General features: G+C 40.3%; 2 protein-coding genes across 2 annotated transcripts; both read right to left on the bottom strand.

The window, feature by feature from the left end:
* Positions 1–3,900: 3,900 nt before the first annotated feature.
* LOC113115544 (odorant receptor 131-2-like) lies at positions 3,901–5,149 on the bottom strand. The gene has a single exon (XM_026283127.1). The coding sequence runs from the start codon at positions 4,876–4,878 to the stop codon at positions 3,901–3,903; it is 978 nt and encodes a 325-aa protein (XP_026138912.1). The 5' UTR covers positions 4,879–5,149.
* An 832-nt stretch (positions 5,150–5,981) lies between these two features.
* LOC113115543 (odorant receptor 131-2-like) lies at positions 5,982–7,555 on the bottom strand. The gene has a single exon (XM_026283125.1). The coding sequence runs from the start codon at positions 7,347–7,349 to the stop codon at positions 6,390–6,392; it is 960 nt and encodes a 319-aa protein (XP_026138910.1). The 5' UTR covers positions 7,350–7,555; the 3' UTR covers positions 5,982–6,389.
* Positions 7,556–14,844: the final 7,289 nt, after the last annotated feature.

The following is a 14,844-nucleotide window of genomic DNA, read 5'->3' as shown; positions in this document are numbered from 1 at the left end:
TGGATGGCCCGCGCCAAGGACACCAACGCCAGGGTGACTCGCTGGTTCCTAGCGCTCCAGGACTTCCACTTCGAAGTCCGCCATCGAGCTGGGGCCGCCAACGCGAACGCCGATGGCCTCTCCCGGATCTGGACAGCTTATGCAGGTCTGTCAGGGGTCATTCCCCACCCTCCCCTAATCTCACCCCTACTTTCTACATGTCTTCGCAGGACCAGAACGAAGCTTAGGGGGGGGGATGTGACGAGCACTCCCAGAGGAATCAGCGTCGCCCTGGAAACCAAACCAAAACACCTGCACGTCCTCGTCACCGGCTGATCGGTCACAGCTGCTCCCCATCAGCCAGCACATTGAAAAGCAGCACATGTTGCACTGAGAAGGGGTTCTCAAACAGAACGCAAAGCTGGACTAACCCCTCTCTCCTATCCCCACAGAAAGCAGCGAGTGACCGACAGCCCACACCCTTTGGAGCACGTCTGGACACCCACTTTCCCCTTGATTGGCACAGAGGAGCACGGAGAGCACACGGGGAGCACCAACCAGCGGAAAGCAGATCAGGACACTTGACCAGGCACCCTTCACTTTTCAATAAACCCACCCTCCGGGGCTTTTGATTTCACGTACCTCTTGTCGAGTGGTTCTTCACCCCGTGACAATATATATATATATATATATATATATATATACATAATGACCTTTGCAAGTGCTTTTAAAGGAACAGATGTCTCCTCAGGTGTCTGTTACTGTAATAACAGACTTGCCTGGATGGAGAAACTGTAGCTCTCTGATCCAGGAGGGATTATTCTGACCCGTCTCAATCCTGTCCACCTGCAGATGTTCTGGATGGAAAGACTGTCTGACCACCACAGGATTCTCAATCACTGCCATGGCTTCTCTACTGAGACTCTGTAATAGAACCACTGAATAGACCAAATATCAATAAGCCACGATAAAAGAGATCTGATCACTGATCTATGATAGATCATTAGATCTGGTGTACTGTTCTGATGTCATGTAAATGGATCAATATTGACTTCAGAATTTGCATTCACAATAGTGTTCCTGTTTGTACTGTTTTTTTTTTTTTTATGCAAACGAACATCCTTTGTCAAAATGTTTATAGCAAACACAACACGAGGTTGTTGGTCATGCAATAACTTTGACTTGCATAATATGTACTATTTCATACTATACTTTAGAACATCGAACACAGTTTTAGATACAGAAGAATATAAATGTGTTTTGTTGTGACTATCCTTTTGCTGATCTAGTGATCTTGTACACAGCAGTAACAAAGTTAAAGCTATCAAATTGTCAGGAATTACTGTAAAAAAAAAAGAAAAAAAGAAAAGTAGCAGTGTAGTGATACTCTATGTGACGAGTTGATTATAGAAATGCTAGAGTACTTATTTTGTTTACTTGCTTTGTTAACATACATACAATAAAAAATTGTCAAGTCAGATAAAGTTATAGTTTGACACTAAAGATCTGAAATTATCATGCAAACAACAGAATAGAGTTTCACAAAAATCAGTTGTGCTCATTTCAATGTAAATGAAGAATTGATAAAGAACAAACAGGTTCTTGTTTAAAAAACAAGGCAACACAGGCAAACAGAATCTTTCAAGCATTTCATTCTCATATAAACTGAAAATATAATACAGACATTGTCTTAATCTGGCTAAACAAAGCAAATCCTGCTAACAGACGAAGCATATTATTAGATGTGCTTCTGGATTTAAGCATAATGGGAGAAACTCACCATGTTTTGGTTGTTAGGATCCAGGGGTTTCCTGGTGGTAGCTGCTCAAGCTCTTCTCTCTCTCATCCACTCACCTCCATCCCAGCAGAGATGCTGCACACCGGCAGCTGTCTGACCACTGCAGAATGCAACTCTGGATTTCCACTCCACAATGAGACAATGAGGTCAGCAGTGGAGCAAAGAATGAACCCGTTGTTTTGGTCATGGGGCCTATCCTGACAGCCTGAACCAGCTCTTTAGGGCCAAACATCTCCAAAGATATCCACCTGTCACTGATAGGACTCATGCTGCATAGCACCACCTTCACCTGTGACACTAGAGTCCACTATACTGCATAAATTATTACCTGACAGTTCACAGCTTCTTAGGAAATAAGGTTGTAATTACAGTATTTAGAAAGTCTCATGTGTCTGGAATCTCACAATGATAGAAAGCAAATGTTGTATAAAAAGTAACATTTGGTTAAAATATAAAGAAAAGGCTATTAGTTTAAGTTTAATATCTCCACTAGACACTTGTTTTCCATCATGAGACTAGATGAGATATCTAAATACCTACAAATGTAGACTTCAGTATGCTTTTTACATTCATATTATATGACAGTGTGAACAAAGATGGATCTTTGTTCCTGCTAGTTTCATTATTGCTTCCTGTAAAGTGCTGCCAATGGTTAATATATCTGAGGTCAGATCATTGTGATCAGAGTGTCTTTGTGAATTTAGTGGTTTTCTGTGTTTTCACAAGTTTGTGTGCCCATATGATCTTAACGTAAGTAACAGATTTGGCTTGCTGTCTGCTATAGAGGGGCTCAGAGAGGATATTCTACTTGAGCTCTGATTGCCCCATAACAGGCAAAACTGTACAAAAAAAAAAAAGGAGGAGAAGGGGAAGAGAAGGAGGGATGTCGAATGAACTAATAACGGGAAAAGGTTATTAGTTCATTAAAACTAACCAAATTTAATTTAATAACTTAATGTCTTATATCTAAATAAATATATCTCTGAGAGAGACAATGTGTCAGATGCTTTGACAAAAATCATCTTCCCTTAATGAATGGTTTAAAAAAAAATACAAAATAGGTAAGCACATCCAATTCGCAGACTGAGATGCAGGACAAATCACACTGAACAAAAAACAAAAGGATAGATGTCTACATACTGAAAAAAATAAATAAATAAAAAAAATAGTTGTTTGACACCCCTGACTTAGAGTTTAGACAGTGACCTCTCGTGGTGAGTAAGATATACTGCATGAGCAGATATGATAACAGTGTTGCTGAGGTTAAAAAATACATCAATAAATATATAACAAAATAAAAAATTCCCAGTGCGTTTTGGAAAAGGGATATTTCAACTCGTAAAAATAATTCAAGGCCAAGGCACACAAGGATAAGTAAAATACAAAAATGGTTAATCCCCCCCCCCCCCATTTAACTACATGGCCACTTAAGAGTCTTTTTTTTTTCTTTTTTTTTATTAGCTAAATTATTAAAAGTTTTGCACACATTAAATGCTCCATATTCAAAATAATATTCAGGAACATGAATTAAAAAAGGATTAACAGAAATGAGCTGTCATTCTTGGTTTATAAAGAACTTTTACAAGAGAAAACATGTAAATACAGATTAAACTTTGGTAAGAAGAACTGAGTAGTTTAAAAAAAAAGTGGCCTAAGTATTAAGAAATGGCTTGTAACAATTGTATTAAAAATAATTTAATAAAATAAGAAAATAAAAGATTTTGAGGGCTGTTTTGTCTTGTCTTTACTTTTTCCAATGCATTACATTTGTGTGATGATAATCTATCAGTAGAAAAAGGCCTGTCCCAAAGCTATTTTGATAAATAAAGCAATGCCTTTTATTTATTCAAAATTTGATATTTAATATTTTCACCTGTCACAACCCTTGATATATTTATATATTTATATTTTATTAAGTAAAATATTTAATTGTTAAACAATACACATACATTTATTAATACAATGTTTATTATATATTTTAATAATTTAATAAACATCAAATATTTTGTCATACATAGCATACCCACTGTATGCCAAAATATATGCAGAAATAATTTAGTAAAAAGAATTGGTGCTGTTCATCTGAATGAAACAATATACTACACAATACACATTGTGTGAGTTTAATTGTGTATGGAAATGCTTACTACTCCTCTAAAGGTCTTTCCATCTCTTATTTTGTGCTTATTACATGCCAAAATGCCACAAAAGGCATAATATTTAAGAGCATTATAAAACTTTTTGTCTCTTAATCCGTAAACTAAGGGACTCAAACAACGAGGCAAGATCAAAAACAAGATGAAATTTGAGTATCTTACATTCACAAACAGCATGACATTTACTTTCCATAAAGGCATTTCTATGTAAGGGATTAAAAGCTGCATCATAGACAGAAGCAGCTGAACACCATGGAGAATTATAGTTTTGAGACCCTTATTTGTTGAGTTTTTCTTCTCTGAGGCAGATCTGGCCGCCAACATAATCTTAATGTAGGTGGAGACAATAATACTGAACATCATGATGAATAAGAGCTGCAGACTCGTCGCTCTCATGTCTGCCAGCCATTTTATCTGTAACATGGCCTCCACTGTACACACAACATAAATGCGCAAGAAACCAGGAGGAATATAGACAAAACAGACTATGAAAATAAACAATGGGATGATAAAACTGACACTCCATATGACGAGAAGCCCAATGAAGGTGTTTTTAGGGGTGGAGATGCTAGAATGTCTTAAAGGCATACATATGGCTACATAGCGCTCCAAACACATGGCGACAAGAGTCATGGGTGAAACAACAGAGACCAAAGATGTAAGTGTGCAGAAGATATAGCAAGGAATTATATGCACAGGGTACTGGTAAAATGACCCCATGAGGGTTAAATCAGTCAACAGCATAAGAGCAGAGTCAGCAAAAAGAGTCTGAGCAAACAGAATGTAGCGCGTTTCCCTGAAGGCCTCTTTCTTCAAAAAAGTGAAAATCATCAGTCCGTTCACATAGAGAAGAGTCCCCACCAGCACCTGCACCAGCAAAAGCTTCTGATTTCCTTCGTTCGAATTAGGCGTGCTGCTCAAATTGGTGTATTGGGTTAAGTTCATTTTGACAACAAAACTTAGCCATAAAAAAGTCAGAAGGTGTAGATTGTGTTGTACCTCAAGGCAAATGGAGTGAACCTCCTAACTCTCCTCCCTTTGTGCTGTTTTTATAGAGCTTAATTTACATGGGCTGAACCTTATTTTGTTTACAGAACCTCATGTCATCAGTGCAGATGTTTCTATAATCTCAGTGCTGATTTCATCACTTCCCATGAATATGACAAAAAAAAAAAGGGTACAATTTAAAATCTTAAGATGATATAGTGTGTGAGTGTATTTTAGGCCAATAAAACCAAATTAAAATATAGCTGCAAGCATTGATTACTGGGGTTCAAGCACTTTAAGGCCTTTAAGGTGGTATGCTATTGCTGACAGTAAAACACATCCAAAATGGAGAATAGGCTCACAGACACACACACACACACACACACAGAGAGAGAGAGAAATGAAATGAAATGATTAAACTATATTAATAATCAATAACACCTGCACCTCATTTACGTGTGTAAATTGTGATGCGGTGACTCATGGGGAATGTAGTTCGGGTGTGGTGCAACAGTATGAGAGGTGCTAGTGTCCAAGTGACATCTGGCGGTTAATGGGTGGAATGGTCCTGAGTGGAGTGCCCTCCACTGAAGTTCATGGGCACTCCATCTAATGATCGTGACAGACCTAATCAATATGTGCCTATTCATAAAATATGTGATATTTTACATATTTACAATCACAAATTATAGAATTCAAATATGCTTATGTAAATTTATTAAACTACTTGTACCTTCACTATAGTACTCCTTATAGGTTATTTGTAGGCTACTTACACTAAAACTATTTACTTAAGGGAAAGTTCACCCAAAAAAATTACATTTTATCATCATTTAGTCACCCACAAGTTGCAAACATATGGGATTCTTTCTTCTGTTGAGCACAAAATAAGATATTTTGCAGAATGTTGGTGAACCAAAACGTTAAATGCATATTTTCTAACAGGTATACCTTTTTTTATTACATAGATGTAATATTTTCTTCATTTTATACATTTTTATTTTATTTTCATTTAACTTTTTGATACACAATACCCTGTTGGGGCAACTTAATGGCTGCACTTTGTTCTGCACTATGTTCTACTATTTTAAGACAAATGGATTTGTAATGTTTTAATTTTCAAGAGATTATAAGCTAGTTACAACTTTTGGGGGGTTTGCATCAAATGATTTCAGATGAATAATAAATGTGTTTATGAATAAAGAATGATCTGTTGAAAGCATATATTTTTATTTGAGTTAGATGCCAAATGTTCTCCTCATAGTCAAATTTGACATTCAAGGGGTACATACAACATATTTGCTCACTATAGTTGCTGCACATTCAAATATGAGTTTTAAGAAGAAAAAAAAACTGTGGTAAATAAATGCAGAACATGTTCACATAGGACACTATTAACATGACTATATGCATGAAACGATTCAGAATAATTTCGGCACAAATGGGTTAGTTGTGTATGGAAATACTTACTACACTTCTGAAGGTTTACTGTCTCTTATTTTGTGCTTATTACAAACTAAAATGCCACAAAAAGCATAATATTTAAGAGCATTATAAAACTTTTTGTCTCGTAATCCATAAACTAGGGGACTCAAACAACGAGGCAAGATCAAAAACAAGATGAAATTTGAGTATCTTACATTCACAAATAGCATAAAATCTACTTTCCATAAAGGCATATCTATGTAAGGAGTTATAAGCTGCATCATAGACAGAAGCAGCTGAACACCATGGAGAATTATAGTTTTGAGACCCTTATTTGTGGAGTTCTTTCTCTCGGTGGAGGCAGATCTGGCCGCCAGTATAATCTTGAAGTAAGTGGAGACAATAATACAAAACATCATGATGAATAAGAGTTGCAGACTAATCGCTCTCATGTCTGCCAGCCATTTTACCTGTAACATGATTTCCACACTACACACAACATATTGGTGAGAGACACCAGGAGGAATATAACAAAAAGAGGCTATTAAAATAAACAATGGAATGACAAAACTGACACTCCATATGACGAGAAGCCCTATAAAAGTATTTTTAGGGGTGGAGATGCTAGAATGTCTTAAAGGCATACATATTGCTACATAGCGCTCCAAACACATGGCGACAAGAGTGAGGGGTGAACAAACATAGAGCAAAAACATAAGTGTACAGAAGATATAACAAGGAATTATATGCACAGGGTACTGGTAAAATGACATCATGAGGGTTAAATCACTCAACAGCATAAGAACAGTGTCAACAAAAAGAGTCTGAGCAAACAGAATGTAGCGTGTTTCCCTGAAGGCCTCTTTCTTCAAAAAAGTGAAAATCATCAGTCCGTTCACATAGAGAAGAATCCCCACCAGCACCTGCACCACCAAAGGCTTCTCATTCATTGCTTTCAAATAAAATGTGTTGCTCAAATTGTTGTTTTCGGTTAAGTTCATCATGACAGCAAAAATAAGCCATAAAAAAGTCAGAAGGTGTAGGTTGTGACGTGCTTCAAGGCAAATGGAGTGAACCTCCTAGCTCTCCTCCCTTTGTGCTGTTTTTATAGAGCTTTAGATGGGCTGAGCCTTATATTGTTTACAGAACCTCATATGTCATCAGTGTAGATGTTTCTATGATCTGAATACTAATTTCATTATTTGGGATGATTCTGACAAAAAAAAAAAAAAAAAAAAAAAATTAGATTTAAAGGGTTAGTTCACCCAAGTATTAAAATTATGTCATCAATGACTCACCCTCATGTCGTTCCAAACCCATGAGACCTCCATTCAACTTCGGAACACAGTTTAATATATTTTAGATTTAGTCCGAATGCTTTCTGTCCCTCCATTGAAAATGTATGTACGGTATACTGTCCATGTCCAGAAAGTCAAGTCAAGTCACCTTTATTTATATAGTGCTTTAAACAAAATACATTGCGTCAAAGCAACTGAACAACATTCATTAGGAAAACAGTGTGTCAATAATGCAAAATGATAGTTAAAGGCAGTTAATCATTGATTTCAATGATGTCATCTCTGTTCAGTTTAAATAGTGTCTGTGCATTTATTTGCAATTAAGTCAATGATATCGCTGTAGATGAGGTGACACCAACTAAGCAAGCCAGAGGCGACAGCGGCAAGGAACTGAAACTCCATCGGTGACAGAGTGGAGAAAAAAAACCTTGGGAGAAACCAGGCTCAGTTGGGGTCCAGTTCTGACCAGACGAAACCAGTAGTTCAATTCCAGGCTGCAGCAAAGTCAGATTGTGCAAAAGAATCATATGTTTCCTGTGGTCTTGTCCTGGTGGTCATCTGAGACAAGGTCTTTACAGGGGATCTGTATCTGGGGCTCTAGTTGTCCTGGTCTCCACTGTCATTTCAGGGCTGTGGAGGTCCTTTCTAGGTGCTGATCCACCATCTGGTCTGGATACGTACTGGATCCGGGTGACTGCAGTGACCCTCTGATCTGGATACAGACTGGATCTGGTGGTGTCGGTGACCTCGGAATAAGAGAGAAACAGACTAATATTAGCGTAGATGCCATTCTTCTAATGATGTAGCAAGTACATCGGATGTTATGGGAAGTGTTCCCGGTTCCGGTTTACCTACCGTATCTTTCGGACTATAAGTAGCACCTGAGTATAAGTCGCATCAGTCCAAAAATATGTAATGACGAGGAAAAATCATATATAAGTCGCACTGGACTATAAGTCACATTTATTTAGAACCAAGAACCAAGAGAAAACATTACGGTCTACAGCCGCTAGAGGGCACTGTATGTTTTCAGTGTAGACTACAGGAACCCTGAGCAGCATAGAGGGCCCTCTGCGGCTGTAGACGGTAATGTTTTCTCTTGGTTCATTTCTCTCGGTTCATGTCAAATTAATTTTGATAAGTCGCACCTGACTATAAGTTGCAGGACCAGCCAAACCATAAAAAAATGCTGTTTCATTTAAAGTTTAAAGGTACGTGTAGCAAAGTTTGTGGGATGGAAGGAAGAGGACAAAGGGGTCGACTGGACTGCTGACAGGTTTATTATAAACAAAAAGAACTAAAAGGTTACAAACACCCAAACGGTGACTCTTATTCTGACACGTCAACACTAGTTTCATTTTACTTCTTCTGGTTTGGGTTTCTGGCTTGGGTCAGCAGTCCGTCTTTCTCTCGCTTGCTTCCGACTCTCCTGGCGTTTTAAACTCTCTCCACGCCAATTACTAGAACAAGAAACAGGTGATGATAATTTTTGCCTAAACCACTCACTTACCGCTCGTCTCCTGATTCTCTCTCCCACTGCAGACTTCGCTAACCCACGCCCCCCTGCCACATACCCCCACCGCCCGACTCAGGCCGGGGAGCCATCCGGCCTGCAGCCCCCCCCCCCTCCCATTTCTGGAGAGGAAGTCGGCAACCACCAACTGAACTCCCGGCCTGTGGATCACCTTGAACTTAAAAGGCTGAAGAGCTAGATACCAACGAGTGATCCGCGCGTTGATATCCTTCATGCGAAGCAGCCACTGCAGCGGAGCGTGGTCCGAACAGAGGGTGAACTCCCATCCCAGGAGATAATAGCGGAGGTTGAGGACAGCCCATCTGATGGCAAGGCACTCTTTCTAGATGGTGCTGTACTTAGCCTCTCTCTTCGAGAGCTTCCGGCTAATGTACAGCACCGGCCGTTCCTCCCCGTCTATCTCCTGGGACAGGACTGCCCCCAGCCCCCTGTCCGACGCATCTGTCTGCAAAAGAAAAGGGAGAGAAAAATCAGGAGAGTGTAACAACGGCCCGCCACACAGAGCAGCCTTGACCTGATTAAGGCCTGCTGACACGGCTCCGTCCACTGGACCGTATCTGGCACCTCCTTTTTAGTAAGGTCAGTCAAAGGGCTGGTGAGGTCTGAATAATTAGGAATAAACCGTCTAGAATAGCCCGCCAGCCCCAAGAACTGCCTTACCTCCATTTTGGTCTTGGGACTTGGGCAGGTCGCAATAGCGGCTGTCTTATCAATTTGGGGACGCACCTGCCCATGCCCCAAGTGGAAGCCCAGATACCTTACTTCCACACACCCAATCGCACACTTCTTTGGGTTGGCCGTGAGCCCCTCAGATGCTGCATATGCCACTGCCAATCATTACTAAATATAATGATATCATCCAGGTAGGCAGCTGCATATGCAGCATGGGGCCGCAGAATTCTATCCATGAGGCGCTGAAAGGTAGCTGGGGCCCTGAACAAGCCAAACGGAAGGGTAACATATTGGTGTAATCCAAACGGCGTTGTGAAAACTGTCTTTTCTCTGGACAATGGAGACAAGGGGATCTGCCAATAGCCCCTTGTTAAGTCCAATGTCGAATAAAAACGAGCCGTACCTAGCTGATCAAGCAACTCGTCAACCCACGGCATTGGATACGCGTTGGATTTCGACACAGCATTCACCTTGCGGTAATCAACACAGAACCGGATTGAGCCGTCCGTTTTCGGAACTAAAACTATCGGGCTCGCCCAGTTACTATTAGATTCTATTACCCCCATGTCAAGCATAGCGCCTAATTCAGCCTGAACTACCTATTTCTTGTGCTCAGGTAAATGATACGGCAAATCCACTTCATTTTCAGCGTTTTTTGGCGCATCTTCTCAGTTAACAACCGGCAATCCGGAGAATTGGAACTGCATGCCCAGATGGTTAAGCTGATTTGGAGCCATTTCAGAGCCACTCAGGTAGACCTGTTTGCTTCTCCAGAGACCTCTCACTGCCAGTTGTTCTACTGCCTAAACGGGGGAACACTCAGCACAGACACACTGGCACTCAGCTGGCCGCAAAGCCTTCTCAAATATGCATTTCCCCAGTGAGTCTTCTTGCACAGACACTGTGCAAAGTCAGCGGGAGAACAAGGAGCAAGTCTTGCTAGTGGTGCTGTATTGGCCCAGTCGGACCAAGTTCCCCAAACTGGTGCTCCTCATGACATCTCCCCCTTGGCTGATTCCTCTGAGGAAGGATCAACTGACTGAGAGACCAGACCTTTAGAAACTCTATGATTGGTCTCTGGATGGGACACAGAGGTTCTAGGTGACCTACCCCAGGAGGAAGTGAACACCATCACTTCAGCGAGAGCACTGTCTATAAGACACACTTACACCTTGAAGTGGAACCTGTTCATCGAGTGGTGTTCTTCTTGCCAAGAAGACCCCCGGAGATGCCCATTTGCATTTGTGCTTTCCATTCTGTAACAAAGGCTGGTGCAAAGGCTGTCTCCCTCCACCCTCAAAATCCAGGTTGCTGCTATTGCTGCATATCATGATCCTGTGAATGGGAAGTCTTTAGGTAAGCATGACCTCGTCATCAGGTTCCTTAGAGGGGCCAGGAGGTTAAATCCTTCCCGGTCCCACTCTATACCCTCTTGGGACCTGACTCTAGTGCTAAAATCTACAGCAGGGCCCATTCAAGCCTTTGCATTCAGTTAAGCTAAAGATTCTTAATGAAAAACTCTGCTCCTGCTTGCACTGGCCTCCATCAAATGCATGCATTTCTGGTCAACGAATCATGCCCAGAGTTTGGGCCGGCTGACTCCCAGGTAATCCTGAAATCCTGGCCCAGCTACGTGCCCAAGGTTCCCACTACACCCTTCAAAGACCAAGTGATGAACCTGCAAGCATTGCCCCTGGAGAAAGCAGAACCAGCCCTGGCTTTGCTCTGTCCCGTCCGAGCATTGAGATACTACCCAGACCAGCGGCCTTCATGATAAATCTGTGAGAACCATGGAAGGCTGGGTCCCATATTGAGACCTAAGCAGTACTCATATGTGTATAGTCCACGATATAGCCTTAGAGCCGGAGTTTCCCAGGCAGACTTCTGCCTTCCAAGAAAGTTACAATCACCTCCAAATTCTCCATATACACCTAAACAGATGCTATATGTTTATTTGCTTCCAAAAACTCCCTCGGGAAGGATGGGTAAGGTGTCCCAGTTCCCAGTGGAACAGTTAAGTTTTCCCAGTGTTACCCAGTCTCACTCAGTGTTGTAGTGCTTTGACAGTGGTGAGTGGAAAGAACCCTTTAAAAGGTTAGTTTACCCAATAATCAAAATTATGTAATTAATAACTCACCCTCATGTTGTCCAAACCTGTGAGACCTCAGTGAGGCTCTCAGTCCCTCCATTGAAACTGTGTGCACAGTATACTGTCCATGTCCAGAAAGGTAAGAAAAACATCATCAAAGTAGTCCATGTGACATCAGAGGGTCAATTAGAATTTTTTGAAGCATCGAAAATACATTTTGGTCCAAAAATAGCAAAAACTACGACTTTATTCATCATTGTCTTCTCTTCAGAGTCTCTTGTGAGAGAGCACTGCAGTGTAGTGATATCCAGTTCGCGAATGAATCATTCGATGTAACTGGATCTTCTTGAACCAGTTCACCAAATCGAACTGAATCGTTTAAAACAGTTTGCGTCTCCAAAAAGAGTTAATCCACAAATGACTTAAGCTGTTAACTTTATTAATGTGGCTGACACTCCCTCTGAGTTCAAACAAACCAAGATCCCAGAGTAATTCATTTACTCAAACAGTACACTGACTGAATTGCTGTGAAAAGAGAACTGAAGATGAACACCAAGCCGAGCCAGATAACGAACAAAAGATTGACTCTGAACTCCGAACTGGTTCTTTTGGTGATTGATTCTGAACTGATTCTGTGCTAATGTTATGAGCCCAGGTAAACCGAAGGCTTGAACCAAGGGCAATAATCGAAAATGAAGTCATTAGGTCGAGCGCAATAGAACCGGTGAACCGTTTTCCTCAACCGGTCTATTGAATCGAACTGTCTGAAAAAACTACTGGTGATCCGAAAACCGATGCAACCGGTTCTTGACTCGAGAACGCTCCAAACTTTTGTTCGTTATCTGGCTCGGCTTTGTGTTCATCTTCAGTTCTCTCTTCACAGCAGTTCAGTCAGTGTACTGTTCGAGTACAAGAATTACCCTGGGATATTGGTTTGTTTTAACTCAGAGGGAGTGTCAGCCACGTTAAAAAAGTTAATGGAGATGCGAACCGTTTTAAACGATTCAGTTCGATTTGGTGAACTTGTTCTAGAAGATCCGGTTACATCGAGTGATTCATTCGCGAACTGGATATCACTTCACTGCAGAGGTTTGAACTCTCTCACAAAAGACACGGAAGAGAAGAAAATACTGAAGAAAGTCATAGTTTTTGTTATTTTTGGACCAAAATGTATTTTCGATGCTTCAAAAAATTCTAACTGACCCTCTGATGTCACATGGACTACTTTGATTATGTTTTTATTACCTTTCTGGACATGGACATTATACCGTGCACACAGTTTCAATGGAGGGACTGAGAGCTCTCGGACTAAATCTAAAATATCTTAAACTGTGTTCCGAAGATGAACAGAGGTCTCACAGGTTTGGAACGACATGAGGGTGAGTTATTAATGGCGCCATTTTGATTATTGGGTGAACTAACCCTTTAAGAATCTTGGGGTTCAGTTTGATGTCTCTTTGAATGTCTCTTTGATAAACAGATCTTGTTTATTTCAGGTGAGATTACTAGCTATGGTAAAATCGTTATTCACCCAAAAATCTAAATTATGTCATTAATAATTCACCCTCATGTTGTTCCAAACCCGTGAGACCTCCGTTTATCTTCGGAACACTGTTTAAGATATTTTAGATTTAGTCCGAGAGCTCTCAGTCCCTCCATTGAAACTGTGTGCACGGTATACTGTGCATGTCCAGAAAGGTAAGAAAAACATCATTAAAGTAGTCCATGTGACATCAGAGGGTCAAAAAATCGTTTCTCTCACCTAACAATTTTGAAAAGCTTATTCATGCCTTTATATCTGTAAGCCTGGACTATTGTAACTATTTGTATGCAGGTGTGAGCCAAACACTGTTAACTCGCTTACAGTTAGTGCCGCTGCTAGATTACTGATGAGTGTTCGTAAACACCAGCATATAACACCTATCTTAGCTACATTACTTTGGCTTCCAATTCACTACATGGTTGATTTTAAATTACTTATCTTAGCATATAAAGTCTAACACAATCTGGCTCCCTCTTATATAACTGATCTTTTACATTTACACAAACCTCAAAGGATTCTAAGGTAATCAAACCAGATGATTCTAGACGTCCCTAGCACAAGATTAAAACTGAGTGGTGACCGGGCATTTTCAGTGGTGGGCCCAAAGTGTTGGAATAGCTTGCCTTTATATCTTAAACTTTTACCTACATTGGGTTCTTTTAAAAGAAATGTGAAACTGTATTTGGTAGAGTTAAACAAAGCGGGTCTCGTTCTTTGCTATGATGTTTGTTTTACTTGCTTATTTATGGTATACTCCTTTTCCTTCTTTGCTTTTGGTCTCCTTTTTACAAGTTGCTATTGTACAGCACACTGGTCAACATTGCATTGTTTTAATTGTGCTCTATAGATAAAACATACAAACAAAGCTTTTTCAGAGGTCAGCTGTACAGAAGCAACATCTGTGACAGAAGAAAAAGCAGGTACAAGTGAAAAACTGTCTTTTGGGACTTAATCCTTAGTGTTTGTAAGCTTATTTCACTATAGACCTCATTACAGCTCACAGGTCATTACAACATGTCATTTGTTCAGGCTTTTCCTTGTTAACAGTTGGCAGTTAGCTAATGCCTCAGTCACACTGATTACTTTCCAAACAAACATGCTTATTACCAATTAAAAGGCTAAATAGAGGGTCTGTTTTAATAATTAATGGCAGTGTTAATTACTTTCATCAGACCTAATGAGCCACCAAGGCTTTAATGCCATTCCACAGGTAAACAGCTAGGTGAATCACATGGGATGACATTACAGTTTGATTGACATATTTCCTAATACTTTGTAGAGTTGTTCTGAAAAGAGCATGATATGTTTATGAAGTCACTTGAAAAACTGCATTTGTAACAAATAAGTTTATTCTATTGTGTTC

This window comes from Carassius auratus, chromosome 15 (genome assembly GCF_003368295.1).
Source record: "Carassius auratus strain Wakin chromosome 15, ASM336829v1, whole genome shotgun sequence".
NCBI classification, from domain to species: domain Eukaryota; kingdom Metazoa; phylum Chordata; class Actinopteri; order Cypriniformes; family Cyprinidae; genus Carassius; species Carassius auratus.
This window is presented reverse-complemented; position numbering and strand designations above follow the sequence as displayed.